Source organism: Bos grunniens, chromosome 19 (assembly GCF_055505025.1).
Source record: "Bos grunniens cultivar Pamir isolate PY7600 chromosome 19, Bosgru_T2T1.0, whole genome shotgun sequence".
Lineage (NCBI taxonomy): Eukaryota > Metazoa > Chordata > Mammalia > Artiodactyla > Bovidae > Bos > Bos grunniens.
In genome coordinates this window covers 29,894,332-29,921,481 of record NC_141183.1, presented here as the reverse complement: position 1 = coordinate 29,921,481, position 27,150 = coordinate 29,894,332, and the positions used below count along the sequence as shown (strand labels likewise).

Here is a 27,150-nt window from a genome sequence, read left to right as displayed (position 1 = left end):
GCAGCACAGAGCCACTGACCACAGACGCAAAGTACCACTGGGGCACGGGCTGTGGGTCAGGCCTCGCTGGGCAGCTCATGCCTCAGACAGAACTCAGTATGCCTGGACCGAACTTCATTCACAGAGGGGTCCAAGCCCATAGATCAGGAACCTCCCTGCTGGACCCCAAACCATGGAAGGGGGTCAATTGGCCTTGGCTGCGACACTGGCCATCCACCAAATGTCCATGTGCCCGTGTGTGCACGCACACACATGTACACAGGTTGAGAAGCTAGGACAATGGCAGGTTATCACACGAGGACCCTGGTGTCTTCTGGGTACAGTTGCCTGGCACCTGACTGTCCAGAGGAAGCGGGTGGTGGCTGCCATCCTGGCTCAGGGTCTGTTCCACTTGCATCAGAGGCTGTGTTATTTTGGGAAGAGGGAGGCCCCCAGGAGGGAAAGGCCAGAACCTGTCAGGGTGGGAAGTGAGGCAGGGGCTTCCCTGAAAGGAGGAGGAAGTCATGAGGCTCCTCCTGTGTCCTCTCTCCTCTCCTGTGGGCTGGGCTGGTCCCCAGACATCTGTGAACAGTGGCCTCCGAGAAGTGCCTGAAGACCACAAACCACCTGACGAATTGCTCGCATGGCATCCTGGTGTCAGAACACTGCAGCAGCCCATGTCCATTCAAGTTCATGTTCACCCTGCCCCCACGGTCTTGGTATGACCCCCTCCTGCTTGCTCCCCATCCCTGGCGGGCCTGTCCATGCAGCCTACAGCATCCTGTGTAGCCCTGGAGGGCGGGCTCCACAAGGGGGCCATGCAGGGAAGGAGGCTGAGGGGAGTCAGGGCCCAGACCTCTCCGGTGACCCATGGCAGCTGCAGTGGAGACCACGCCCAGCAAGGAACAGGGGCCTGGAGGTGCCAGTTTGGAATGGACTGAATGGAAGTCTGGCATTTTGAGAAAACAGTAACAATAAATGTCGCTGGGACAAATTCACAATCAGACAGAAACAAAATATATTTATTAGAAATATTACAGAGTCATATGTCATACTTGGTCATGTCCACATTTGCACACGCATCTGTCGTGTCTGGACCACGCTTGGCACTCTGCACTCCTGGCAGAAACGAGGCCGCATTCATCCACTGCACTCAGCTCGTGTGGTTACAGTCAGAGAGCTGCTCAGGGCAGCGTAGGCCCAGCCAAACTTTAACCTGGCCAGAAAAGTGAAACCTGCCACGAAGCTGGGGCCACGATATTAAATATCCTTTATAAAAGGGCTTCTGAGTCCTGTCCATTGCTGCATGCCACTCTCACTTCCTCTCAAATGGCCCTTGGGCTCTGGGCTGGGGAGGACTGGGGCTGGGTGTGCAAAGGAGCTTGTATCTGATGATCGAGTCCTCCATCCCAGGCAGGGCACAGAGAGGGGCCTGTCCCTTGGTGGGGACAGCAGGGGGCTGGGATAGCAGCCCACCATTCTGGGGCTGAGACCCACGGATACCGTGACACCAGGTGTGGGTCCCCTGGGGTCCTTGGGTGGTCTCAATAAAAGCTATACAACAGCTGAGTGAAGAGCGAAAACCAAAGACCACCGTCGTTTCTGAGGTGAGGAGGGACGGGCCAGGAGAGGTGTGGGTTCCCAGATGGCCAGCCCAGTGGGCAGGGGCTGTGGCACCACCATCAGCCAGGAAACAACTCAGCACACAAAGAGCCAAGGGCTTCTCTTTGTGTCTTAAAACAACTCCGCCCCTCTTGGGGATCTTGCATTTTGTGTCTATCTTGCATATAAAAATAATGCATTTTTTTTGGAAAAAGGATCTGCAGAACCACCAAATAATTTTAAATGACGAAGTGCTGGGTGGAGGAAGATGGGAAGAAACATAGATACAGTGGCCTGTGAAAACCTCAGGACAGGGAACTGGGGAGGGTGGGGTGCGCTTATGGTAAACACCATGTGTTCTCAACTTTAAAAACATTCCACACTCAACTTGTGCTCTGAGCTCCTCAATTAAAATCAGACCGAGGTGACCCCCTGCCTCTTCAGTACTGGAAGACCTGACCCCACACCAGGATGCCCAGGGCCACACTGCCCTACACCACCTGGTCCCTCGGGCAGGACACAGGCATGCTGTGCTCTAGCCTGCCCGCTGGGCAGCAAGGGGAATTGGGCAACCTCTCCGAGTTATAAAAATAAACTGCACATGGCCCCCTCTCTTCTTTTTAACCTGAAGTGAGCCCCCCACCGAGAGAGTGCCGCAGGAGCCGATCCTAGACCCTCTCAGGAACCACAGGGCACCAGGAGCAGCACCAGGCATCGGCAACCCCTCCCGCAGAGCCTGCAGCGAACCCAGAGTAAACACAGCCACCAACGAACCCCTCTTGGGTGTGACACCCCCTTGTGGGGTGAGCAAGGCAGGAGCAGGGGGCGAGGAGGAGGCAGACACCTGGGAGGAGACACCGGGTATCTTCCAGCAGACTGTCCAGGAAGGTGGCTCCACCTTCCACATGAAGACATCCCACATGGTTACTGTCACCAGACTCCCCTTCCAGCGCTTCTCAGGGACTTTGAAAATACACACAACATGACGCTGGTGTCCCTTCCTGACATTCTGACCCCAGGCCGGGGCAGGTGAGGGGGTGTATGCTGTCGGGGAGCCCCCAGACAAGAACCCCAGTGGGTCACCTCTGCAGCCTGAGGGGGACGGATGGACCCTGGCGGGGCCAGTGTCTCCTCCAAGGCAACTGGGCAGGGGGGCTGAGCTCACACCTCCCAGGACAGGGATCAACAGGGCCCGGGTGTGCAGAAGGGCCCGCCTGCCCCCCCGGGCTCATAGGGTGTACTGGGCAGGGTGGGCAGCCCTGGGCTCAGGGAGTGTCAATGGACCTGGGTCAGAGGGCACTGATGCCAGCAGCTGTGGGAGCCCCCTGGGCCAGGGGGGCCTCATTTGCCATGAAATGTGCATGTATTTGCCCAGGTGATGACCTGCACCCATGCCTGCACGACCCAGGGGAGGGACTGCTCTGGGGTGGGGGTGCTCTGCAGCCACATGGGGTGACTGCACGTGCTGGGAAAGCCGATGCCCTTCATCCAGTCGTACCCAAGCCCTCCCTGCCTCGCTCGGGCCTCCTGTCCATGCAAATTTAAGAGGCCTGGGGAAGGACTAAGCCAAAGCCAGAGCTGAGATGCTGTCTGCCCAGCACACCCAAAAGACACATCTTCAGCCTGCTTGTGCAAAAGCAGGAGGACCTTGGTCAACACAGGCCCGTCCCTTCTGTCTGAGGGACTCTTGTCAAGTTTTGCGTGTGCAAGCATGTGGGTGTGGACGGGCATGAACATGTGCAGGACGCAAGGAGCCGGTGAGGTCACAGAGGCTTTCTGTCCACTGCCAAGCACCAGTCCTGGTGTGACCACGCCCCAGACACACCCCTTCCTGTCCCTCCCAGGGGCACCGAGCACACACCCAGGGGCTCCTTTCATCTCAAACATTTGGTCTCCCACCCAGAGAATGAAGGGACAGGAGACCTAACGGTGGTGAAATCCTCTCTGGGAACCAAGTCTGTCCCCAAAAGGCAGGGCTCACGTGACTCAGAGCTGCTCGAGAGCTGACTTTGTCCTTTTGTGTCCTGCTCGGTGTTTCTGGAGGGGCTGGACTGGCAAGTGCAGAATTTTTAGAAGGCAGAAGCCAGGATTCTTAGTAGAAAGATGATGGGTTTAGATGTTTGTCGTGAGACTCAGGGCAGCTCCAGTGAACACATGGCAGGGCTCCCACAGGAGAAGGGGGCCCCTGGGAGCATGACCCCCAACTTACAGTCCATATGTGCCAGGGTTCAGGGTAGGTGCGGTGGACCCCGCTGTTTCTTGTTTGTGTGTCGGACTTGCGTGGAACCTGCCTTGGAAATCCAGACAGTGGGCGGCTGACAGCACAGACCAGGTGCGTCCAGGGCGCACAGTGGGTGTGGGACACGCAGGACCTACGTCTCGAAGTACTTGTAGATCTGGGCCACATACTGCATCACGCTCTGCCAGTCAGGCCGGTCTGTGTGCAGCAACTCACTGAGCTCCTGTGGGAGAGGGCAGAGGTCACTGGGTGCCGCCGGACCTTCCCTCATGGCTAGCAGGTGCAGGCAACACCCAGCCAGTGCTAAAGGTGCTCAGTGGGGAAAAGAAAAGCTTTTCCTTCCCGCTTATTCAGGAGATGCTATGCTTTTAGGAACATTAGACATGATCTCCTGCCCCTCTCATATTTTAACAATGAGCATTAAAAGAAAGTTCTGAAAAAAGAAAAGTTCTGAACAAAAACTAAGAGTTGTCACATGATCCAGCAATCCCACTCCTGGGCACATATCTGGATAAAACTCTAACTCAAAAATATACATCACCCCAATGGTCTAGGCAGCACTAATCACAGTAGCCAAGATAAGGAAACAACTTCAATGTCCATCGACAGAGCAATGGATAAAGAAGATGTGTTACATATATACAATGGAGTATTACTCAGCCATTAAAAAGAATGAAATAATGCCATTTGTAGCAACATGGATGCAACTAGAGATTATTACACTAAATCAGACAGAGAAAGGCAAATAGCATATGATATCACTTATATGTGGAATCTAAAAAATGACACAACTGAATTTATCTGTGAAACAGACTCACAGACATAGAGAAGACTTGTGGTTGCCAAGGGGTTGGGGAGAGAGGACTGGGAGTTTGGGATTAGCAGATGTAAACTGTTACATACAGGATGGATAAACAACAAGGTCCTGCTGTGCAGCACAGGGAACTATATTCAGTATCCTGGGATAAACAAAAATGGGAAAGAACATGGAAAAGAATGTGTGTGCGTGTAACTGAATCACTCTGTTATACAGGAGAAACTAATAGGACATTCTAAATTGGCTCTACTTCAATCAATAAAACAAAAGTTTCAAAAAGAGTCACTATGATTCCATTGTTGCGAAAGGATTCCCACTTCTCCCAGCTACATTTGAACACACACCCATGTCCTCCCACACTGTCACTGCGTACCCTGTGCTTGGTCACTGAACATTTTTTATACTCAATTTCCCACACAGCTGTGCTACGTCATTTAGCGGACATACACTGTCCAGGAGAACAGCTGTCCCATCCTAATAGCACAGGGTGTGACTGTGGTCACTTCTTTGCAGTGAGCATCTGTGCAGTACTGTTTCTGCTACTTGTGCCACAAAAGCCCTACACCAGCTAAAAGCTATTTGACCAGAGGGTCACCAGTGGCAAAAGGGTCACCAGTCACGTTTTATTTTCCCTCATTTCATTGACCATATGCAAGCACAGGCAGAGGCCGGGGACTGACAGCGGCAGGATGGTGCTCCATCCACTGCTCAGCCAGGCTTTCCTGAAATTTGTGTCACCACACTACTCAACAATTCATCTTGGGGCTGACTGCGGATTCTTCTGTGGTCATGAGAGAATAGTAGGGAAGGTCCTGGCATGAAGATGGAAGCAGAGACACAGTGGAAAAGCAGGCTGAGCTCAGAACATCTGTTCCTGGGCAGGGACAGAACTGGCTGAGGCCTGGAACCAGCCACTTAGCTTCTGTTTCAGCATCTAAATATATTTAACTGATTTTTCTCCCTGGTGAGGCTGAGAAATCAGCGTATCATCGGTCTGAGGGAAGGGTGAAAAAGGAGCACGTGGAACACCCCACACAGGAACCTACAGCTATGTGAAAAGAGAAACAATGCATTCACAGAAGACAAGGAGGAAAAGCCTCCTTCTGTGTGCACAGACAGATGCACAAACAGCCGAAGTTCTTATAACACGAGGGTTGCTAACATGATGACACAGACAGAAGCGATAAGGAATCGTGCTCTCGGGAGGCAGATGAGCTCTGAGAAGACAGGGATGGCCTGAGAGGCTGGAGGGATGGCAAACCCCCTCTGGGGACAAGGACACGTCTTCCTGCTCAGAGAGGATTCTGAAGTCTGATCAATATTCACAGTTTTACTCAGACTGTCCTACATGCTTGAACCCGACAATAATTAAATTTTAAACTATTTTAGTGCATGAAGAAATCAGTTAACACCTTTCAGGAGAAGACAGGGTATGTTGGATCAATAAAAATCCGATAGTGTGAGACACTTGATTCAGTAGCTAAAAACCTTCCAAAAAAAGAAAACACCAGACCCAGATGGTTTCACTGGTTAATTCTATCAAACAGTCCAGGAAGAAATAATACCAGTTCTATGCAATCTCTTCCAGGAAACAGAAGAGGAGGGGACACTTCCTCATTCATTCTGTGAAGCTAGAACTACCTCGATACCAAAAGCAGGACAAAAACATTACAAGAATACCAATTTCTCACTAAAATGTAAACACAATGATCCTTAATAAATATTAGCAAATTGAATCATGATCAAGTGGGTTCATCTCAGGAATGCAAGGCTGGCTGGACAGCCATCAATCAATAAAATTTATTCATAGTTGTTGTTGTTTAGTCGCTAAGTGTGTCCGACTCTTTTTGACCCTATAGACTGCACCCTGCTAGGCTCCTCTGTCCTGGGATTTCCCAGGCAAGAATACTGGAGTGGGTCGTCATGCCCTCCTCCAGGAGATCTTCCCACAGTGGGACTGAACCCTCATTTCTTATGTCTCCTGCATTGGCAGGCAGATTCTTTACCACCAGGGAAGCCAAGTTATGTGTATTTCATTGCAATAAAAGTAATTGAAAAAAAAAAAAGATAGGGCTTCTTTCCCTCAGGAGTCTAGGCAAGAACAATGGAGTGGGTTCTCATGCCCTTCTCCAGGGGATCTGCCCAACCCAGGGATCAAACTCAGGTCTCCCATGTTGCAGGTGGATTCTTCACTGTCTGAGCCACCAGAGAGGCCCAGAGATAAGCCCTATAATCAGATAAATTACAATATAACACATATGCGCTTGATAGACTATGAGTAAATTGTGCTTTAAGAGCCCAGGTTGGCATGGCTGCTCAGATGCAGGGTCATGGAGGGGTGAGATGTGGGCTCTGGAGTCAGATAGCCTCCTTGACCCTTGTCTTGGCTACTCACAAGCTATGTGCCCTTCCACGAAATTGCAGTGTTCCTCATGTAAGGAGCATCTATGTCATAGGACTTCTGAGAGGGACCATGACTCAACTCACAGAAAGTGCCTGGTACAGAGTAGCCTCTATAAAGTTTATGCGACAGCGCAGGCTCAGCCTCACCTAAGGAATCATTCTAACCTCCCTATAAAACCCTGAGCTGTGAAGACCTACCTTCCTAGGTGACCTGAAGACCTTAGTCTGTGTGAGGAGTGACCATTCTGGGGGACACACAGGCTCAGCAAGCAAGTGACACCCTCACAGACCACACGGCCTGGTATGGGCATGTCTGCCTCACCAGTGCAAACACATCCACCCTTGGAGGGCACCCGTTCTGGCTGCTCTGACAGCAGCGGCAACAAGGCCACGCCTCTTCTCTCTCCACCCTTCCTGTGATTGATGCAGTGGGTGAAATTTCTGTCTCACACTGTGGCAAGGAAGAAATGCATTCCCAACGTGGCGGGGAAGAAATGCATTCTCAACTCGGGGGAACACTGTGGTGTTTTCACTTGGAAAAACTCTTATCCTTGTTAATCCTCTAAATGTAAAAGCCTATATTTGCTAGCATATAAACATATAAGGGAATTTTTTTCCTGACTAATCTAATAATAGAACTTGACCAAAGACTTGGGATTGTTACTGCTGCCAATTCTGATTAGTTGCAATTTTAAAATGTCACATGTAATTAAATATATTATTTTTCACTGCATCTCATGATACAAAAGTAAACTTAATAATGTAGGAAGCTTCTATTTTCTTGATGGCATGAACTGGTTAAACTGCTCACAAACATTCCTAAATGTTTGTGAGATCCACGATGATGTTCGTCAGTAGCTCCTCAGAGACTTCTGTACAAATAAAATCTCTGGCTCTGATGATTAGCTCAACAAGATGATCTCATTTGCTTCCCAGCATTCACTAACTTCAGTAGTACATGAGACAAAAAAATAGGAAAAAACATTAATTTAAAAAAGCAAATATTAACAGTAACATGTCCCAGGTGGCTCTAGTGGTAAAGAACCTGCCTGCCCATGTAGGTGACACAGGAGACGGGGGTTCGATCCCTGGGTTGGGAAGATCCTCTGGAAAAGGGCATGGCAACCCAGTCCGGTATTCTTGCCTGGGAAATCCCATGGACACAGGAGCTTGGCGGGGTACAGTCTACAAGGTCACAAAGAGTCAGACACGACTGAAGTGACTTAGCACGCAAGCATACAAAGAAAACCATATTCTGTGTAGAATATCATCTTCCAACAAGTTCTCATTATATTCAATATCTTTCCTTAAGCAAATGATCTGTGGCTACTTGTTAGCTGCTTTCGATTTGTGCTGCTGGAGAAGACTCTTAAGAGTCCCCTGAACAGCAAAGAGATTAAACCAGTCATTCCAAAAGGAAATCAACCCTGAATATTCATTGGAAGGACTAAAGCTGAAGTTGAAGCTCCAATACTTTGGCCACCTGATGCAAAGGGCTGAGTCATTGGAAAAGACCCTGATGCTGGGAAAGATTGAGGGCAAAAGGAGAAGGGGATGACAGGATGAGACGGTTGCAAGGGATCACTGACTCAGTGGACATGAATCTGAGCAAGCTCTCAGAGACTGTGGAGGGTAAAGGGGCCTGATGTGCTGCAGTCCATGGGGTTTAAAAGAGTCCGACATAACTTAGGGACTGAACAACGACAACTCCCTGGCTGTTTAGTGTTTCAGAAGATAAATCAGGTTCCTGCTACTCCATCCTCGCCAGACATTAAGTCCCCCCACTTCTTTTTAAATTCTCTAGACTCGAGTTTGCACAATAGGGACATCTGTTTCTCAAAGGTTCAGTGGAATTTGGGCGGACTCGTATTTTTTTGTTTATGTGTGTGTGTGACTATATTTAAAACAATGAATTGCACTTCTTTAATGGCTAAAGTTCTAGTTCTTTCTCTGTGCGTTTTGGAGAAATAGTTACATTTACTATTTGAAGAAATATACTTATGTATATATTTTAAAAACTGTCCATTCTGTCAAACATGTTAGGATAACACTGTTATAACTATAGTATTAAAATTCCTACGATAGTTGTCTTTTTCCTTTTTTCCCCCAAAATTTTATTTATTTTTTATTTTGGGCTGTGCTGGGTCTTCGTTGTCATGCGGGCTCTTCTCTAGTGGTGAGTAAGCGCTCCTTTTCGTTGCCATAAGCAGGCTTCTCATTGTAGCGGCCTCTCTTGCTCTGGAGTATGGGCTCGAGGGAGTGTGGGCCTCAGTAGCTGAGGTTACTGTGGTGCATGGGCTTAGCTGTCCCACAGTACTGGAATCTTCCTGGCCTAGGAATCAAGCCGATGTCTCCTGCATTGGCAGGTGGATTCTTTACCGATGAGCCACCAGGGAAGCCCCTGGTCTTTTTCCCTTTTCATTTCACCCTCTGAGGGTTACACAAGTATATCTCTCACTGTACTGCAGCTGAGATTTTCCTAATCACTGAACATGTTTTTAAACGTTTATTGGCCCTTTGTGAGTTGCCTATTCCAGACTTTGATAGTTTTCTACTGCTGCTGCTGCTGAGTTGCTTCAGTCGTGTCCAACTCTGTGCGACCCCATAGACAGCAGCCCACCAGGCTCCCCAGTCCCTGGGATTCTCCAGGCAAGAACACTGGAGTGGGTTGCCATTTCCTTCTCCAATGCATGAAAGTGAAAAGTGAAAGTGAAGTCGCTCAGTTGTGTCCGACTCTTAGCGACCCCATGGACTGCAGCCTACCAGGCTCCTCTGTCCGTGGGATTTTCCAGGCAAGAGTACTGGAGTGGGGTGCCATTGACTTCTCCAAGTTTTCTACTAGGTTTCTTTTATTATTGGTTAGTGCAAATTATTTGTAGATGATCACTTTGCTTTTTCTGCAATTACGTTACAATGTGTCTGGATGGATGTTTTGTATTATTTATCCTGTTTGAGATTCCATTAAGAATCTGTGGTCTTTCATCATTGTGGAAAAATTTCAGGCGCCACTTTTTCAAATATTCTCTCTCCATGTTTTCTTTCCTCTACTTCTGGAATTCCCACTGGCCATGGGAGTTGGACACGGTCTGATTTTATCTTCCATGCCTCTTAAGCTTTGTGACAGACACTATCAGTTGGTCCCAACCTCTGTTTCCTTTGCAGGCGTCCCACTAAAGAGGATGAGAAACGTTGTATGTTTGCCCTCTCAAATCCCTTTGCAGCTGGGGTGGCCACGCAACAGAGAACTGCCACAGAGATGGAGGGCCTCTCGGAAGCCTTTTGGTTTCCTTATCAAAGAGGGGGATGTCAGGCACTCACTGTACCCCTTCCTCCCCACTTTTGGCCCTACAGATGGGAGTGATGTATGGAGCTTGGCAGCCATGTTCAGCTATAGAGAGACAAATAAGAGGACAAAGAACCAAGAAAGTAAAGACACTCTGTGGGCCTTGATTACATTAAGCAGTGAACCATTCCTGAAACTACAAAAAAAAATCTTTATGGTTGAAGCAACCGTTAGTTGGGTTTTCCATTTCTTAAAGTTGAAAACCTATTAATAAAACCCCTATCACATTTTCATCTTAAAATCTCTGTTATATGTCCTGGGTAATTTCCTGTGATGTATTTTCTGGTTCAGCAGTTCTCTTTTCTGCTGTATCCAATCAGGTTTCAATCCAGCTGTGGTTTTTACTTTCAAATTTTAAATTTCTACTTGGCTTTTTTCAGAATCTTAAAAAAGAAAATAAAACCATGTTCCTTCCTTATGATTTTTATTCCTTCTCTGATCTCCAACATGTTTAAACATAGTCTTTTGAGGTCTCTTTCTTATTGTTTTATTATCTCAAATTCTGGTAGATGGTCCTATTGTTCGTGGTGCCTGCTGACTAGATAATTTTCTTTTCTTTGTTTAAATTTTATTGGAGTCTAGTTAATTTACAATGTTGTGTTAGTTTCAAGTGTACAGCAAAGTGATTCAGTTATACATGCACATATAGTCATTCTTTTTCAAGTCTTTTCACATATAGGTTATCACAGAATACTAAGTACAGTCCCCTGTACTGTACAGCAGGTCCTATTGTCAAGTAGATCATTTTCCCGACTGCTTTGTAATTTTGAATTGTGAGTGTATTTTCAGTAGCCTCTGTACTCCAGGCCACAGAGCTTCTGGCAGCAGAGACACTATAAACTGGTCACTGCTTGCAGCAGATCTTATAAATTTGGACTCAAAACCTCATCTGGCCCAGCTTTTCCTTCCTTCCCTCCAAGAGATTTTGTGGGTTTTGGCCACAAAGAAATCCAAGGTAGAGACTGAGCTTCCTTATCACCTCCCTGGACTGGCAGGTAGCAATTTTTATCTCCCCTTCACTAAGAAGATTAGCGTTTGGGGAGCCTTGGTTCTGTCCAGGGGTCTCAGGCCCAATGCTCTGGTTACAGGAGCTCAGTGCCAGGTCTCCTGCCCCTTCATGAGCACAAACCACAGCCTACACACATTGGAGGCCCTTTCCCACTGCCCCAGTCCCACCCTGGGGTGGCCAGAGTCCAGCACATGCCTCAGGACTCTGGTCTTCACTCCTCTTTTAATTTCTGGCATCTAGTTATTTCCCGTTCCTTCTTCAGAGATTGGCTGTGTATTGATATTTTAAAAATTACATCGTATTCATATTTCCAGGGCTTTAATGATAATTCAGTCTAGAACTGAAATTTATGCACAGCGAAATCTTCACTGAAAACACTCTAAATCACATGTGGTCAGACCAACTGTACACTTTTATATCAGGAATCATGAGTAATGGACTTCATTGCTGTGAAGATTATTTAGTAGATGGCATAAAGTTCTTTCTCATGGGATTAAAGTATCACATGGATACAAAGGGGGACACTCACCAGGCTGGGTTTGATGCCTACACTTTCAGCTGCTTCAAATGCCAACAAGAGATTTCTTTTCTAGGTTAAAAGTCAAACAGAATGAAATTATCAGCCAAGAATATATAGCTTTTGTTAGCAATAAACACCAACTGACACTCCCATATAGATTATCTACTATTTATAAAACACTAGTGTTGAAGTCAAGTATGCAGACAGTGGTCTCAGTTTAAGGGGGAAAAAAGAAGATTAACAGATTACCACTGTCACTAAAAAATAACATTATTGATTGATTCCTGACCATCAAAGATACATTTTTGTTAGTTATTTTTCACTTTGTCAATATTTAGGACATACACATTCTGTTGTATATCAATTTGTTTAATCATGGTGCTGTATCAAAAATTATCAAAGTAATATGTACACATAGTTAAATATAATCACATGAAAGACTTCCTTGCCTCAATCCTGGACCTTGGGAGAATGATTTTTCACTTCTCTCTTTAATTTCAGCGACTTCCTTCATTTCTCTGTACCTGCTGACATCACTGTTTCTTCCTTCCTTCTAAATATTTATTTATTTGGCTTAGTTGCAGCACTTGGGATCTTTAGTCGCAGCAGGTAGGATCTAGTTCCCTGACCAGGGATTGAGCCTGGGGACCCCTGCTTTTGGAGCTTGGAATCTTAGCCACTGGACCACCAGGGAAGTCCCACCACTTTCTTGATTTCTAAAATAGAGGCATGACCTTCTAACTTCCTCCTAAGTTAAATGACTCAGGAATCATGCACCTCTCTCTTCCCTTCATTCTAGTCACACAGCTCACGTTCGCTCCCTTATTAGTTATGTTTGTGACTTTAACCAGTATCCTCAAACCATCATTTCTTGTCCCATCGGTTACGAATGACAGTTCCCGACTTCACTTGGTGTGATGAGTAGGACTTTCCCTTGCCTTTCCTCCACCTAGTTATGTTCTGAACTGCTCAAGCTGATACATTTGGCTTCCTTCTCCTCAACCACACTGAAGTGTCCGGCACCCTCTTAACAGGACGACTCTGAAGGCTGAAAACAACAAGGGGTATTGGCACAGCAGCTGGGATCACATTCCTCGCCCCAGGTTCCAGAGTCCCGATGCTGTGCCACTCAACACATTCTTTCCAAAGGGTTTTCCTCTTTGTAACAACCAACAGCTCAGAACCACACCACATTTCGGTGTGCTCCAGACCTGGACCTTGCCTTTCTTCAAGTCTGTTTTCAGTTCTGCTTGTCTGGGACTTTTCTTGCTGGGAGAACTGTGTCTCCTTCTCTACTTCTGGTTTCTTATCTTCCTATGGCTTATAATCCATGATATTCTCTTTGTACTAAAGTGACTTTTCAGATTCTGATTTTGATAGGTTTTTACAGGTGGCACTACTGATAAAAGAACCTGCCCAAAAATTCAAGATTCATGGGTTCGATCTCTGGGTCAGGAAGATACCCTGGAGGAGGGCATGGCAACACACTCCAGTATCCTTGCCTGGAGAATCCCATAAACAGAGGAGCCTGGCGGGCTACAGTCCAGAGGGTTGCACAGAGTTGGACATAACTGAAGTAACTTAACATGCATATAAACATTACAGGCCTCTCTTGGTGCCCTTTTCAATGTCTGCTGTTCACCAAAAAACCCAAGAAATATACTGCACTGAGAGCTCCCCAGACCCAGGCTCCAACTGAGGAGGGCTGAACTTCACTCATCCTGAAGGTCAAAGGCATCGTTTCATTCAAATTAGCTCCTTCCCTTTGAAACTCAACTTCAAAGTCATCCCTTCCAGGAAGCCTTCCCTATTTCTCCCTCTCTCCTCCAGCAAGAGCCCCCCCAGGCTGAGTCTCACACACGTGCTCAGCTTTAAACTGTGCCGGTTTGATTTGCCTGTGTTGACACATTGTTCTGAGAACCCTCATTGGTAACTCTGAGATACGAGTTTCTTTCCCCAAACATGAACACAAGGTCTCCCAGTGCAGGGGCCAAAGCCAGAGCACGTCCACATGGGGCAGTTAGGAAGCAGGAGGCCAGCGGTCATCAGGGGAGGCTGTGACGCTGCACGATCTGGAATGAAAACTCCACACCAAGTTGAGGATTCAAGCCAAGTTGAGGATTATAACCCGGGAACAGCCTCTGAGGAAGCTCCCAGAACTGTTCTGCCTGTAAGAGGTCAAAGCAGTCGTACAGGATATTGAGACAGAGGGCTGTGCATCAAGGGATGCACCTGGAGCTAAGTCCTTCACCCCTCATGAACCTGCAGCATCTCACAGCCTGACCTGCCTCCTCCCCAGGACAACATCCAGGAGCAGGGAGAAGAAAGGCAACCTGCATGCTGGAACCATGCGCTCCCGTATCTCGAGGACAACAGAGAGACCAAGCTGTGATGCTCGGCTGTTCTGTGCATTTCCAGATCTGGGCAGCTGGCCGTGAATCTCAGGGATCACCGGCCTCCAGGGGACATGATGCGGTTTCCGTCATCTGGAAGCAATGAGATGATCTGAAGGGTGAAAGCAAACACTTTCCATTCTTTTCCAACACGTCCATTGATGGGAGGACAAAGTGCCATGGCTGCAGTCAAACACTTCACACCCTGAGGACCTATCTGTAGCAGGCTTCAACCAACCTTCCCGTCGGCAGAAACATTCAATACCTGCTCAACCATGAGGAGCGACACTCTGCCGGCACCAGCAGACTCCCCTAGGAGACAACCTTCCTTCTTGACCTTCCCTGGGCCCTGATGACCCATGACCTGCTGCTCACTCTGTACTAGCAGCCCTGGAATGTGTAAACCGGTCACATCCCTTGATGCACAGCACTCTTATCTCTAAACCTTGTACGACTGTGCTTAGACCTCTAACAGGCAGAACAGTTCTGGAAGCTTCCTCAGAGGCTTCCTCAGAAGGTTATAAGCCTCAGTTTGGTTTGAATAAAAATTTTCTTTTTCTTCCTTGATCGACTGATGGATTTTTTTTTTGTCGACAGTGCCAAGGCTTTGTGGATCCTGGGACCCCACATGCCCCTGCTGGTCTCCTTTGTGGCTGCTCCTCCTGGTACCTGGTACCTTCGCTGGGCCACTCTGCCCTGCCCTGGCAACAAGGATGGAGTCCTCAAGGCCTGTTCCTTGTCTTCTCTTGGTGCCTCTGTGAAGTTTGACTTATGATAAGAAATACACCTTTGGTCTTTGTCCTGGTTCCTGCACAGAGCTCCTAAAGCCTTTGTAATTTTCGATGTAGGAGTCATGCAGGCATCTTTTGTAATAATATTTGTTTTTATTCGTTTGTTTATCTGGCTATGCTGGGTCTCAGTTGCAGCATGTGGGGTCTTTACTGGAGGCATGCCAACTCTGAATTGCAGCGTGTGGAATCTGGTTCCCTGACTAGGGATTGAGCCTGGGTCCCCTGCATTGGGAGTGCAGAGTTCTAGCCACTGGACTGCCAGGGAAGTTCCAAAACAGGTGTCTTTTGTTACTCATAACAAACCCTTTCCAACAACACCTGGGTGTATGTTAATAACTCAATTTTTGAAAACCCCTGGAAAGACAGTGTGGGATTAGAGGTTATAACATTCAGTCCCACCCCTTGACCTGCAGGGAGCGGGGAGGGGCTGGAGGCTGAACCAGTCACCAGTGACCAATGATTTAATTAGTTATGTCTGTATAATGAAGCTGCCAGTAAAACCCCAAAGGATGGGTTTTAGTGAAGCATCCATGTGCTGGGAGGGTGGCACACCACAGACTCCAAGGGGACAGACGCTCCCATGCTCCAGACCCCTCCCCCACACCCTGTCCTATGGACTTCCTCATATGGCCCACCGGCCTCCCCATGTCTCTGGTCTCTGCTCCCCTGGGTGTGCCTTTGGCATGCTCCCTGGCTCTGGAAGGCCCCCCGGCTCTGTGCATCACTGGTTCCCTCATGTGGGCTCTTCACTGGAATTCCACCTCAGAGACGTCCACAACCTTCCTGGTGAAAGTTAGGTCCCCGTGTTCACCCCACACCCTATGCTTCTCTCATGGTCTTCCATGAGTGAGTGAGTGAAGTCGCTCAGTCGTGTCCGACTCTTTGCAACCCCATGGACACCAGGCTCCTCCATCCATGGGATTTTCTAGACAAGGGTACTGGAGTGGGTTGCCATTTCCTTCTCCAGGGAATCTTCCCAACCCAGGGATTGAACCCAGGTCTTCTGCATTGTAGACAGATGCTTTACCGTCTTAGCCACCAGGGAAGTCATAGTTTACAGTTATTTACTTACAGTGCTACTTGTTACAAGTTTACTCACTTGTTTGCTGACCACCCACCTCCCAAGGACAAAGGACCTGTCTACACCACCACTGCTGCCTTTATTACTGGGCATGACAGCTACCAAGAAACATCTGTTGAGTAAATGAGTCCAGGGCCAGGGACAGTGTTTCCTGGAATAACTCTGTGGAATATGATTTTAAGGATGTTCTTGGGCAGGGTTTGCTAAATCAAAGCCCACAGGCCAAACTCAGCCCTCAGCCTGTTTTTGCTAATAAAGTTTTATTAGAACACAGCAAGCCTATTATTGACAAACATCTATGGCCACTTGGGTGCTTTGATGGGAGAGCTGAGTAGCTTTGACAAAGACCACAGACCAACAAAGCCTACCACTGACCCCCAACAGGGGAAGTCTGCCAACTCCTGTTATGGGTGATTATATTAAACGTTAAAAAGGTTTTGTGGCTCTGATGTACACTGGCCTAAAATGAGTCACACAGGTTTCTCTAATGAAGGACTTCCTAGAGTATTTATGGCATCAAGAATCTCCAGAAGTGTGCTATGATAGATAGCTTCCCCAGTTTATCTGAGCCAGGGATTTCTGGTTCTTTGGAAAAGATTTTGAAAATGCTGGCCTAAGCTCTTGAAACCATGAAGGCCTCCTCTGAAAACTGGGTGATAGGAAGTTCTCAGCAGACACAGTCAACTGGTCTCTGCTGCATTTTCCTAGGTAACAAGGGAAGTTGAGGACATTACTGAGGGTGGGAGCTGCCCTCCGTTGTGATCTGTGCTGGAATCTTACCCCAGTTTCCTCTTCAAGTCCACAAACCCCACACTCCCTGGGATGTATCAACGGTGTGAGAAATTCCCCTGTGTTCTGGAGAGTGACCGGGGTGGGGATGCAGGACTTACTTTCTCCTGGCTGTTCAGCTCCTGGTATGGGATGTGGGCGGGCAGGTAGGTGTGGAGGAGAGCACAAAAGGCCAAGCCATCACTCCAGCTGCTGCTGAAATTGGTGATATCAATGTTCTGTGGGGAGAGTGGCATTAATCACCAGACTGCTGAGTCATGACTAAACAGGGCTATGCTGCGATGCATGTGTGCATCTCTGGGTTTGCTGGAAGATGAGACCAGATACTACCCACGTCTGCTGGGAGTACATTCATTAATAATTTTGCTGCCAGGAATGGTGGCCTGGTGTTGCCCAAATCCATTCACAGAAATGCACAAAAAAAGACTCTGGAGTGAGAAACAGTGGGGAATTTCTGGTGGCCTGCTGGTAGGTCAAAGGTTCTCAGACACTGTATTCTCAGATTAACCACTTGGTTAGCTTTGTACATCCTAGTACCTCCCAGCCTTATTTGGCCAAAGAAGAATCACCACCATCACCACCACCACCGTCATCATCACCATCACTACCACCACCATCATCACATCACCGTCTCCATCACCATCATCACCACCATCTCCTAGGGAAGACCCGGGGACTTCCCCTCAGAGAGCCACCTTAAGCAGTGTGTCCTTAAGCTCTCAGACAGGCACTAGTGTGACATACAAGTCTGAGAGGCCCGGCTGCAAGGTCTGTCTGTGCTCAGGCTGGACCCCCGAGAAGCAGATCATCTGGATCTCTTGTCTCAAAAGTCTCTGTGACGACCCTGCAGCTACCTGATGGGACTTGGGGGCTGTGCTGGAAATGAAGGCACTTTGATTTTATGCCTTCTGAAGAGGCTTGCGCATGAAAAAAGCAGAAGGAAGAGCTGGAGTGGGTGGCCACGACCCATCCAGTTCACTCAGTTTCAGCTTTCAAACCTGATGCTGGGCTGGGAGACCCTGGGAGGCGGGGCAGCTGCAGAGAAACCAGGCATTAGCAAGAGCGGAGGGTTTCCGGACTTGAGGGGTGAGAAGGGAGGACGGTTGGCGGAGTGTCTACACGGTGCCTGTCACTGTGCATTTTCTCATTTAATTCCCAGGACACCCACACCCGTAAGTAAGCAGCGTCATGCCCATCTGACAGGTAAGAAAGCTGAAGTGAAACCAAACCCTGCTGGTCCAGCTCCACCCGCTGGCCACTGCCCCCATCCTCTTGTTGGGTTTCCTTCCTCCTTCCCTTTTCTCCCTCCCTCCCTGACTTCCTTCCTGTATAAATTCACTTTACACCAAAAGCCTTTAACACTTGGTAGATCTTTCTTTTTCTGAAACATGAAAACATTTTTTTACACTGCACTGTTATACCATTTATGACACAAAACATCATTTTTCTCCATCTATACTATCTTCAGAGGCATTTGAGAGGCCAAAGGGGACCCGGAAGGGGGACAATGCCACCACCTAACAAACTGAGATGCTGCCCTCTGTTTCAGCTCACTGAACACCACTTAGAAACAACTTTTGATCTAAAGTGCAAACATCCTCATTTATTGAGCCAGGGTGGAGGGTAAAAATCTGGTGCCACCAAAGCCAGGAGTGAAGAGTTAATCAGAATGACTCAGGCCCTCAGGATAGATCAGAAGCCAAGTCACTTCCGGATGGACGGCCACTCTCTGGCCATCAGGCATCATGAGACACACATGGACCCTCACACTTCAGCAGCAGGACTTAAACACTGCCTCAGACCAAGGAGGCAGCTTTTAAAACAAGGAATTATGTAAATCCTAAATCCAGCTGGCTCACCAGATCCAACATGTGGGTCAGGAAGGGCTTGTCTTTTGTGTCACTTATTTCCCAGTTTACAGACTTTGTTTTTGTCTTTTAATTTTTTTTTAAGAAAATTTATTATTATTATTTATTTGGCTGCACTGGGTCTTCATTGCTGCGCAAGGGCTTTCTCTAGCTTCAGTGCACAAGCTTCTTGTTGTGGTAGTCTTCTTGTTGCAGAGCTCAGAAAAGGGCTCCAGCTCAGGCCCTAGAGTGCTTAGTTGCTCTGCAGCATGTGGGATCTTCCTGGACCAGGGATCGAACCTGTGTCCCCTGCACTGGAAGGCAGGTTCGTAACCACTGGACAACCAGGGAAGTTCCTAGGTCTTAGAATTGTTCTGTCTCCGGCAGAGATGGAGGGCATCCAGCTGTGACCTGTCAAGATTACATTCATTCCAAGAACATGACGCGCTCAAATAAAATCTTACCCTTCACTTCTCTGGGGGGGAAACAACAGCTCTAGTTTCCTCAATGCCACCGAAACTGTCCTTGGTTCTATGTGAACAATGAGAGTATCAACTATCTCCCCTCAGCACCGCTGGCGGACAACAAAGCACATGTGTGCATCTTGGTCCCTCAGGTCAGAGGTGGGAGTCAGAGGGCAGAGGCACTGGGTTCCAATGGTCACCCTGTGGCTGTGACCCCCAAGGGCTTCCTTACTACTCCCCAAGATACATCTGGATGAGAAAAAGGTGAGCTGAGAATGGCACAGCTTGATATGCTCGTGTTTTTCACAAGAATCACACCAAAGGGGTGAGCTGACCAATGCTCTCTGAGGTCTCTCACTTGAATCCTGTTCAACTGTGGACCAGTCTGCAGATCACCGTAGCCAAGTACTCCTCGAGTTTCTGGTCAGCGGACAGAGTGGGCGCAGGGGACATGGAGGATGCATGGGGATGGCCTTGCTGAGCAGGGAGTGGCGGAAGAGTCTTCCCAGAGGCCCTGAAGAGTGAACTGTGCAGAAGGCTTGTAGATAGGGTAGGCAGCAGGTACTCCTGGGCAGGAACGGGCTGCTAGGTGAGGGCAGAGAGAAGACAGTGTCCTGGGCCCGGTGGCTGAGCCAAGGAACAAGGCGAGTCCTGACTCCAGGCCCCACCCTAGGACGGATGAAAAGCCTTTTCCTCAGCTGGGGACCGTCAGCATCAGCTGGGCCTTGGTGTGGGTGAGGCCTGTGTAGCCTGTGGGCATCAATACTCAGTGCTCACAGCTGCACTGACCAAGGACAAGAACATGGCACCCAAGGGGTGTAAATACGGTACCTTCCTTTCCCCAGAGACCATCCCACTGAATCTTAGGGCCGCATCAAGAGAATAATGTACAGAGCAGTGGGAATCAGCCAACCAGGCACTCTACAAGATGGTAGAGTTATTCCCGAATAAAACTGCCTGAGATCACTGTTAGCCTTGACTGCAAGTCAGTAGATGGAAGGGAGCATGTCGGGAGGCTGTGTGTCCAGAACTGGATGCTGGTGACATGGATGTATGTGCTTCATGAAAATTCACTGAGCTGTACACATGTACGTGCAATAAGAGCTACATCAATAAAGAGGAAAGAAACGAAGGGAGGCCGGGGAGGGAGATGAGCAGGAAGAGGGGTGGGTGAGGGAGGGGGGCAGTCAGGGAAGAGGACTGATTAAGAAGGAGAAAGGGAAGACAAACAGGGACCCTGATCTTCTTAAGGGGCTGAACCATGGCTGTCCAAAAGAATGTCAGCATTTTGGAATTTACATCGATTTACTGGGGGAAAAGCAGAGCTACAACCAAAAAGAAACTTGCTGACTATTTCCCCAAGGGGAATGGTAATTACTCATTGCAAATTACCCTCAACTTTCTCTGGGCTATAAATACTTCAGAGACATTCCCAAGTGAGAGAAAGTTCCAGGGAGAGGAAGGCTCAGATATAAAAAAGGTAACATTCTGAGCATCTCCAAAAAGGAGTGCTTAGGAGAAAATTTTGTAAGATAACAGATTTCTGAACCTAGGGCCGCAGAAGTCATTTGAGACACACACAAACCGACGTGCACAGAAGAAGCTAAAACAACACTGGTGAACATCTGAGAACATGATCAGAGAGGCTGAGGTTGTAGATAAGTTCCAGGAGGGTGAGTGGGGATGCAGCTCGCAAACAACACGGCTGACAGAGCAGAGCAAACCCAACAACCACAGCATTTGCTTCTAGAAGGTTCATTTCATTTGCCTTCTGTTGCCTGGAAATGCTGACATCTGGTGAAAACATGAACTGCTCTGCAGAGCACGCACCCACCAAGGACATGGCTGTGACCTGTTCCCACTGAAACTCCATCATCCCTCAGGGTCTCTGTAGGCTGTTCCAATGGATTTCAACGAATGGATCGACTCTGTGTGCACTAAATGCACAAGATTCTTAAAAAGTTAAAAAAAAAAAAAAAAAAGAAAGTTTCTGGGAAGGAGACGGCAGACCGTTTAGAAATCGCCGTCAGTCCCCTGCTTCAGGGATCAGCTGTCCTGGGCGCCGGGCGGCCTTAGCACCGTCGCCCTGGGGCTTCCTGGGCCTTTCTCGAAGATGTCTTATTGTCACAGCTGGAGAATCAGGCTGAGATTTTTTTTTGGAGGGGGGAGGGGGGCGTGTAACAATTTATAGATCATTGAGGATAAAAGTAGCTCATTCCTCAGCAAGGCGCAGCTTGGGTAGGAAGAGCCCTGGGGAGACAGAGCTTCCTTTGAAGATCTGGTGAGAAAAGTACAGAAGAGCATGTGCACATGCAAGGGGAGGGGAGGGGAAATCACCACAAAGGCGGCCTGCACGCCCTCTCTGAACGTGACCTCGATCCCTGCCTGGACGCACGTCTGCACCTACCCACGCCTCCCATTCCAGGAGCCAATCCAATCCCAGGCTACCCGGTGACCCTCAAGTGGCCTGGCCCTGCACATGTGCAGTCCTTGGCCATGGACTTACGCAGACCCGCCTGTGGACCACCGGACACTCTCTGTACACCCTTCCTTTCTGAGGCCCCATCTCACTGAAGGTTGGTGTCTCGGGTGCCCACTCCGATCAGTGTGTCCTCATCTCGGGAGGGCGGCTGTGACCCCTCCCCACCCAACACCAGCTCTGCACCATGACAGAAACTTCCCCACAGAGAGCTGTGACCATGGATCACCTCATGAATGTCCCTTCTCTCGGGGATCAGCTGCCTGGAGATAAGTATATTTAATCCGATGGCTAGATTTATAAGCCAACATCAAACATGAGGATACAGATGAACAGGTTTATCATCCTGGGGAAACAGAGCCATCCAAGGCACAAAATGCAAAGAGTATAAAAGAACTGGCTACATAAAGTTAAGTTTCTGTGTGACACACATTAAAAAAAAAGATACTTGCGTACACACAGTAAGTGACTAATACCCGGAGATACAACCAGTCAGAAATACATGAGGAGGGCTTCAGTCTCACCAGAAAATAGAAACTTTATTCATCAAATTGGCAAAAGTGAAATAAATGGTTAATTCACAGAGTCAACAAAGATGTGGGGAAGTGGGTGATGGGCTGATGTGTGTGCTTAGTCACTCAGTCATGTCTGACTCTTTGAGACCCCATGGACTGTAGCCCGCCAGGCTCCTCTCTGTTCATGGGATTCTCCAGGCCACAATACTGGAGTGGGTTGCCATGTCCTCCAACAGAGGATCTTCCCGACCCAGGGATCAAACTCACGTCTCCCACATTGCAGGTGGATTCTTTACTGTCTGAGCCACCAGAGAAGCCCATGAATACTGAAGCCCATCCCTTCTCTAGGGATCTTCCTAACCCAGGAATCAAACCGGGATCTCCTGCATTGCAGGCGGATTCTTTACCATCTGAGCCACCAGGGAAGCCCACATGGGCTGATAGGAATACAAACTGGTACAGACTTTCAGGAAGGCAACCAGAAGCACTTTGCTAAATGCAAATATGATTTGATCAAGTCATTTCACTTCTAGGCAACTTTTCTAGGGGAAATAGTTACACATCTATCTGCTCAAAGACACACCTACAAGAATGTTTACTGCAATATTACTGTTCAGAATGGGGAACTGGTGATACCCCAGTTGCCTACCAATTAAGCTAAATAAAACTTTCCTTTTGAAAACCTTAATAAAAAATCTATAACTCAGTCTTCTGACCTGAATACATTCCTAGGAAGCTTGTGGGAAAACACAGCCATTCTGGTTTTCAATATGTCTGCTACACTCAGTAAGTTCTAGATAATCATACTTTTCACCAATTACTAGATAAACGTCAACCTAGAAGGTTGGCCCTGGACTTCTCTATGTCATCACTGAATTAACAAGCAGATAGATTCATAAGGAACTGAGGGCTTAAGACCTGGGACAGAGTAGCTCAGAGCAGCAGGTCTAGGAAGAACGCTCTTTGACTTACATGGCAGGAACCAAGGGTAAGTTACAGGGGAAAGAGAACAGGACCATCTGAGGATGAGGGCTTTCTGATGACAAGAGGGCTGCTTTGTCTCCAGGGATGTGTAGGCAGATATGCACCACCTCCCCCTGGAGACAGTGCTGAAAGGATACTGACACATCAGAAGCACGGGGAGCCTATCTTTCTTGCTTCCTCCTTTCTCACTGAACAAGTGCTAGAGTGTCCCCACCCATGACTTCCCTCCCTGAGGTTCTCTGACCGTGGCATCATGACAGGTGGCCCCATTCCGCCCCCCAAGACAGCGGCCCCTCTCGCCACACCCCCAGCGCATCACGGGGCACTAGTACCTCTGCCTCTAGTTCCTGCCAGGTCTTCCCTCTACCCCTCAGCTTGGCTCTGAAACAATTCCCTGCCGTGTCCCATCCCCAGGCCCAGCCCATGCTCCGGGTCTCTGTAAAAGCACTTTTCCTTTCCAGTCCTCTAGTGACTCTCTCCTGAGTAAATCACCTCATTTTCATTAATTTCACTCATCTTGACCTACTCCTTCTAAGGGAGATAGTTACTTGTAGCTCTGGTGGCTCCATTCATCCTAGAATGGTCCAATTGCCCCTTTTCTAGGCTCTGTCATCTGTCTGTACCCCTAAACCCCATGCCTCTAGCTGAGAGCTTATCTGTATCCACAAAGGACAAGTTACAGAAATGGTTTCTTGGTGCCTAGGATACTGCTCAAAATCTTATATGTCCTTCCAACCCTCAACAAAGAGAAGCAGAATAGTACAGTGTTTCAGAGACCAGGCTCTGGAGCCTGATTCTGGGTTTGGAGGCAAACTCTGTCATTTCAATAAGCTGTATGCTTCACTGCATGTGTTCCCATCATGAACCATCTGCACTCACGGGTCAAGTTTCCAGACTGGAAGGGGAGCTCAGCCCTCAGTCTGAAGTCTAATGACAGCAAATGCTCACTGAGCCCCTTTGCGTGTTGGGTGCCACAGGACACACACACAACGAAGCGTGGTCCCCAGCTCAAAAGGTTCACCATGTTTAGTAGAGCAAGCGGGGCAGACGTGCCGTGATCTGGGGTCACATGGGGGCGGCCCCTGGTGGCTAGGCTACAGAGAACCAGCAAGTCATGGACAGGATCCCCCTGTGGTTCCGGGAACACTGGAGACAAAGTCTGGCTCTTGTTTTCTTTTGTGACTGAAAATCAGACTGAACAGGGACCTTGGCAAACCAAAACATAAATGACTCCAAGGAGGAAAAACGAACCCAAGTTGCGAGCAGCTCTGAGGCCCAGGTCTTTGTCACTATAGCAGCTATGTGACTGGGACTTGAGACAAATGACTCAACTTCTCTGTCTTTCAGTTTCCCCACCTTCCAAATAACTAGCTCAGATTAGGTTAGATTATATTTATTTTGTTTATTTCATAATTTATTTTTGGCTGTGCTGGGTCTTCATTGCTGTGCACAGGCTTTCTCTAGCTACAGTGAGCAGGGGCTGCTCTCTGGTTGTGGTGCATGGGTTTCTCATGGTGGTGGCTTCTCTTGTTACGGAGTACAGGCCCTAGGGCACAAGCTCAGTTAGTTGGGGTGCATGGTCCTAGCTGCTCTGTGGCATGTGGGATCTTCCTGGATCAGGGATTGAACCCAAGTCGCCTGCATTGGCCTGCGGATTCTTTACCACTGAGCCACAAGGGGAAGTCCCTATATTCATGGTTTTGAAATGACTGGCTATGGAATCTGCTCTTCCAACAAAAGTTTATGCAGAAGCTCTTTTTAGAGATTGAAAACCATAAGATGAAATGATCTCTCACCAGCTCCCATGTCTGTTCTGTCCTGCATTATCTGACAAGATAGGCAGTAGCCACAGGTAGCCACTTAAATTATTTAAAATTAAATAAAGTTTAAGATTCAGGTTCTCAGCCACAGTAGCCACCTTTTAACTGCTCAGGAACCATGTCTGGTGAGTGGGTAAGGTGCTCGTTGGCATAGATCTAGAACATTCCCACCAACTCAAGAGTTTTCCTGGACAGCACTGCCCTGTACAACACAAATGTGAAGGTTTATTCCCCCTCCTTTTATGCAAGTATAGCATGCTGTGGACAGTTCCGAATCCTGATTTTTTCCCTACTCACCAGGGTCCAGAGACAGGTTCTTACACCACATAGGGAGAAACAGCTACAGTGTAGAAACTAAGACAGTGCATTCTGAAGCCAGAAGCCCGTCACTTACTAGTGGCATGATTGTAAGCAATTAGGCAACTTCTCTGCACGTTGGTTTCCAAATTCTCAAAAAGGATTTGGAAGAGATATCTCATGGGATTGCAGTCAAGACACGTAAGCAAGCAGAACAATGTCCACCACACGTGCAATACTCACTATACACCAGCTCATTCTCAGCTCTGTTCTTTCCTACGATGTGGATGAACACAACAGATGCTGAGGCTGCTTCCAGCCTTTTGCTGTCACTCTGCACACACATGGAATAAACCACGATGGATTCTGCCAATCTGCCCTCTGAGACCTTCTCTATCTTATTCCCTCCCATACCTACCCCATAACATATGAGTGACTTCTCCACACATCCATAAAAGAATCCACAAGGTTTCAGGGAACAATGTGATTCTGTCCATCCTATAATGCTCTAGTACTCTAAACAGAATATTTTTAGTAAGGAGAAAAAGAAAACCATTGTTTTTTAAAGGGAAAATGGAACTTGTGTATTTTTGGATATGCTTACCCAAAAAAACCACAACATAATAACTAAACAACTTGTTCTGAGGAATTTCATTCTAAGACCAAGTTTAATTTATGCTCGACAAACAATCTTGAACCGCATCTTAACCTCCCACCCCCAAGAAGACTGAATTCAGTCTCCGAAATCATAATCTTCTTGTGGCTAGAGTGTTTCTTTCCCAGATGAACATTTCATGAATAAAAGAACGGAAAAAATACTCAGCACAGAGTCACTGGGGACTGCTATTGTCTAAACAGACTTACGAGCAGCCCTGGGGGACAGAGAGCGAAGAGCAGCAACATCCAGGCATCCGGGCCTCAGCTCTCACTGAAGGCAGGTTAATGGCTTTTGATGTCTGGTGGTGCTGTGTGGCCACACCGGCTGCTGGTATATTGGATCCTGAGAAGCACCTTCTTTCCCCACCTAGCAGGATGACGGCCCCCGGGGAGAAGAAAGGAAGAAACATTTTCGCACCATTCTGAAAATCCTGCTCTTGCTTCCTGAAGCTGGTAGGATACCTGACATTTCTACACGTATGGAGAAGAGTACGCCCTGGTGATGTATGAACACAGGCCTTTCATTCCAGTGATCCTGTAAAGCCATAAGACTCTGCTAACTCACAGGGAGAGGTTCTAAGCGTCCTCGAACGCTATCCCCCAAAGCCCACCTCCTTCTGTCCCCTCTCTTTCTCCTGCATTTTGTAGGAATGCAGAAGGTTGGAACGGGCACGATGTGGGTCCCTCAGCCTGTGGCCTCTAGGGATGCTGAGCTGGTCTACTGCATTTGTGACTTGTACATGTAAGTGCCTGTTAACATTTTAAACCAGGTCTTATTAACGCAAAACTTTATCTATCCCTAAACTAAGCAACAAGACAAATGTCCTTTATTATGAATAGAGTACAGAACACAATATGCTTCATATTAGAAAACAGCCATCATCAGGCAGAAACTTCCCCCAGGAATATACCATATGAAAAAATACCAGACACCCTTGGCCACGCTGGAGTTTTACCCCCAGGAATACAAGAATGTGTCCCCACTAGGACACCTGTTACATAATATATTTATGTGAATTACATAAATGGGTTGAAAGAGAAAAACATCTGATGTATTTATTGCTCAACAAATGCCAAAAAGGAATTTGAAACAATTCTTATCTTTTTCTGGATTAAAGAAA

At 47.9% G+C, this 27,150-nt stretch overlaps 1 protein-coding gene across 10 annotated transcripts in view; it reads right to left on the bottom strand.

The window, feature by feature from the left end:
- Positions 1-973: 973 nt before the first annotated feature.
- The window catches only part of SPECC1 (sperm antigen with calponin homology and coiled-coil domains 1), a 206,640-nt gene continuing 180,463 nt past the window's right edge, over positions 974-27,150 (bottom strand). For 6 of the 10 annotated variants that reach the window (XM_086358622.1, XM_086358624.1, XM_086358623.1 and 3 more), the window contains 3 exons: positions 17,068-17,184; positions 11,922-11,981; positions 974-4,043 (listed from right to left, as the gene is read on the bottom strand). In XM_086358622.1, the coding sequence (XP_086214748.1) occupies positions 3,954-4,043; positions 11,922-11,981; positions 17,068-17,184 (267 nt within the window). In that variant the 3' untranslated portion in view covers positions 974-3,953. The remainder of the gene's footprint in view (positions 4,044-11,921; positions 11,982-17,067; positions 17,185-27,150) is intronic. The other 4 variants (XM_086358626.1, XM_086358631.1, XM_086358625.1 and 1 more) reach the window with 3 other exon arrangements.